Source organism: Penaeus monodon, chromosome 15 (genome assembly GCF_015228065.2).
Source record: "Penaeus monodon isolate SGIC_2016 chromosome 15, NSTDA_Pmon_1, whole genome shotgun sequence".
In the NCBI taxonomy this organism is placed as follows: Eukaryota; Metazoa; Arthropoda; class Malacostraca; order Decapoda; family Penaeidae; genus Penaeus; species Penaeus monodon.
In genome coordinates, this window is record NC_051400.1 from 3,806,762 (window position 1) to 3,808,364 (window position 1,603).

Here is a 1,603-nt window from a genome sequence, read left to right on the forward strand (position 1 = left end):
AGTACAATAGGACACGTGGAATATATCATGTTATGTGGACGTTATTTGCAGCTTAACGTATATTCATGAAACAAGTCACAATGTCACTTTAGAATACAACTTTTATATGATAAAAGCAGTATAAAAAGTGAGTTACTTATTTAGTCCCAATTTCTCACTAAAGTCATGTGTTATAAGCTCTACTGTAATCAGCTCCTAACAGATGACAATTTCATGCACACTAGTCACTTTTGTTACAGGGTATAAGACAGTGGAAGTATTATGTATCCCATGAGTCCAAAAGAGGTAAGGTAGTAGTACACTGAAAATCAAATATTCGATGCTGGGAACGTTTATTTTAACTAACAGGGGTTGGGTGGGGGGGGGGGTTAATGCACCTTTTCATCAGAATATCCAAAAGAGAGGTTTTTAGGCAGACTCAGCCTTCTCAGTGCTCTGTGCAGTGGCAGTGGATCCAGCATCAGAGCCACCACCGTCTCTACCTTCAGTGTTACAGGCAAAGCAAGGCAGCTTCTTCTCAAGGGCAGCTCGGTACTTAGGATGACTGATGGCGTACACAATAGGGTTGTAGACGGCATTGGCCTTGGCGAAGACGGAACCCCAGATAGAGAAAAGAGGAGTAACCATGGGCCTGTTGAACATTCCTCCCCAGTTGATGATGAAGTATGGGGTCCATGCCACGAACCACAGGGTGACGGTCATGAGAGCAACCTTGCACAGACGGCATTCAGCTGAGGTCTTTTGGGCTTCCTCGCTTCTCAAGGACTTTACTCCCATCTTCTTGGCTTGTTCTCGCATTCCCTTCTCGTGAGCAGCAACAGCCTTAACGATGAAGGTGTAACTGTAGATGATGTATGCAAGAGGGAAAAGATATACCCATACTGAGTAGATGTACAGATAACTCCTGGAGAGTTCAGTTTCTGTCAGGTAGTCAGTTCCACAGGCAAGCATGTTACCCTCAGGCACATAACGGTTCCATCCGAAGAAGGGAGGAAGGCACCAAGCAAGAGTGAAGCCCCAAGTACCAGCAATCCTTAACATGGCTCCACCAGATGTGAGAGGTTCAGCAGATACTCCCTTGACGATGACATTGTATCGGTCAGCAGTGATGAAGACCATAGACCAGATGGACACACAGCCGAAGAAGGAACCGAGGAAACCGTAGATCTCACAAAAGAACCCGCCGAGAATCCATGTTCCCCAATAAGCATTGACCAGAAGAGGAGGAGTCATGGTGAGCATCATGAAGAAGTCGGAGATGGCCAAGTTGACGACCAAAAGATTGGCAGGTGATCGTAAGGCTTTTGTCGTCATGAATACCCAGATGACTACGAAGTTACCAGCCAGGGACAGTGATCCCATAATCACCATCCAAAAGCCGAGTAGTCCATACCAGAGGGGATTCATAGGAGGGAACTGATACCAATGGGAATGTACCATATGGAGCATACTTTCTGGCACCGTGTCTACCACTGTATAGTTGCCATAAGGATTGGTGGATGGAAGGACAGTGTCCTGAGGTGGTTGGTTCCAAGACATCTGCAATTGATTTCAGAATCAGTACATATTACATGATTGCTGATAAATAAATGGTACACACATG

The 1,603-nt window shown here is 45.5% G+C and overlaps 1 protein-coding gene across 1 annotated transcript in view; it reads right to left on the reverse strand.

Moving 5' to 3' along the window:
* Positions 1-315: 315 nt before the first annotated feature.
* The window catches only part of LOC119581655 (rhodopsin-like), a 5,135-nt gene continuing 3,847 nt past the window's right edge, over positions 316-1,603 (reverse strand). The window contains exon 2 of the mRNA XM_037929779.1: positions 316-1,539. Coding sequence (XP_037785707.1) covers positions 409-1,539 — 1,131 coding nt within the window. The 3' untranslated portion in view covers positions 316-408. The remainder of the gene's footprint in view (positions 1,540-1,603) is intronic.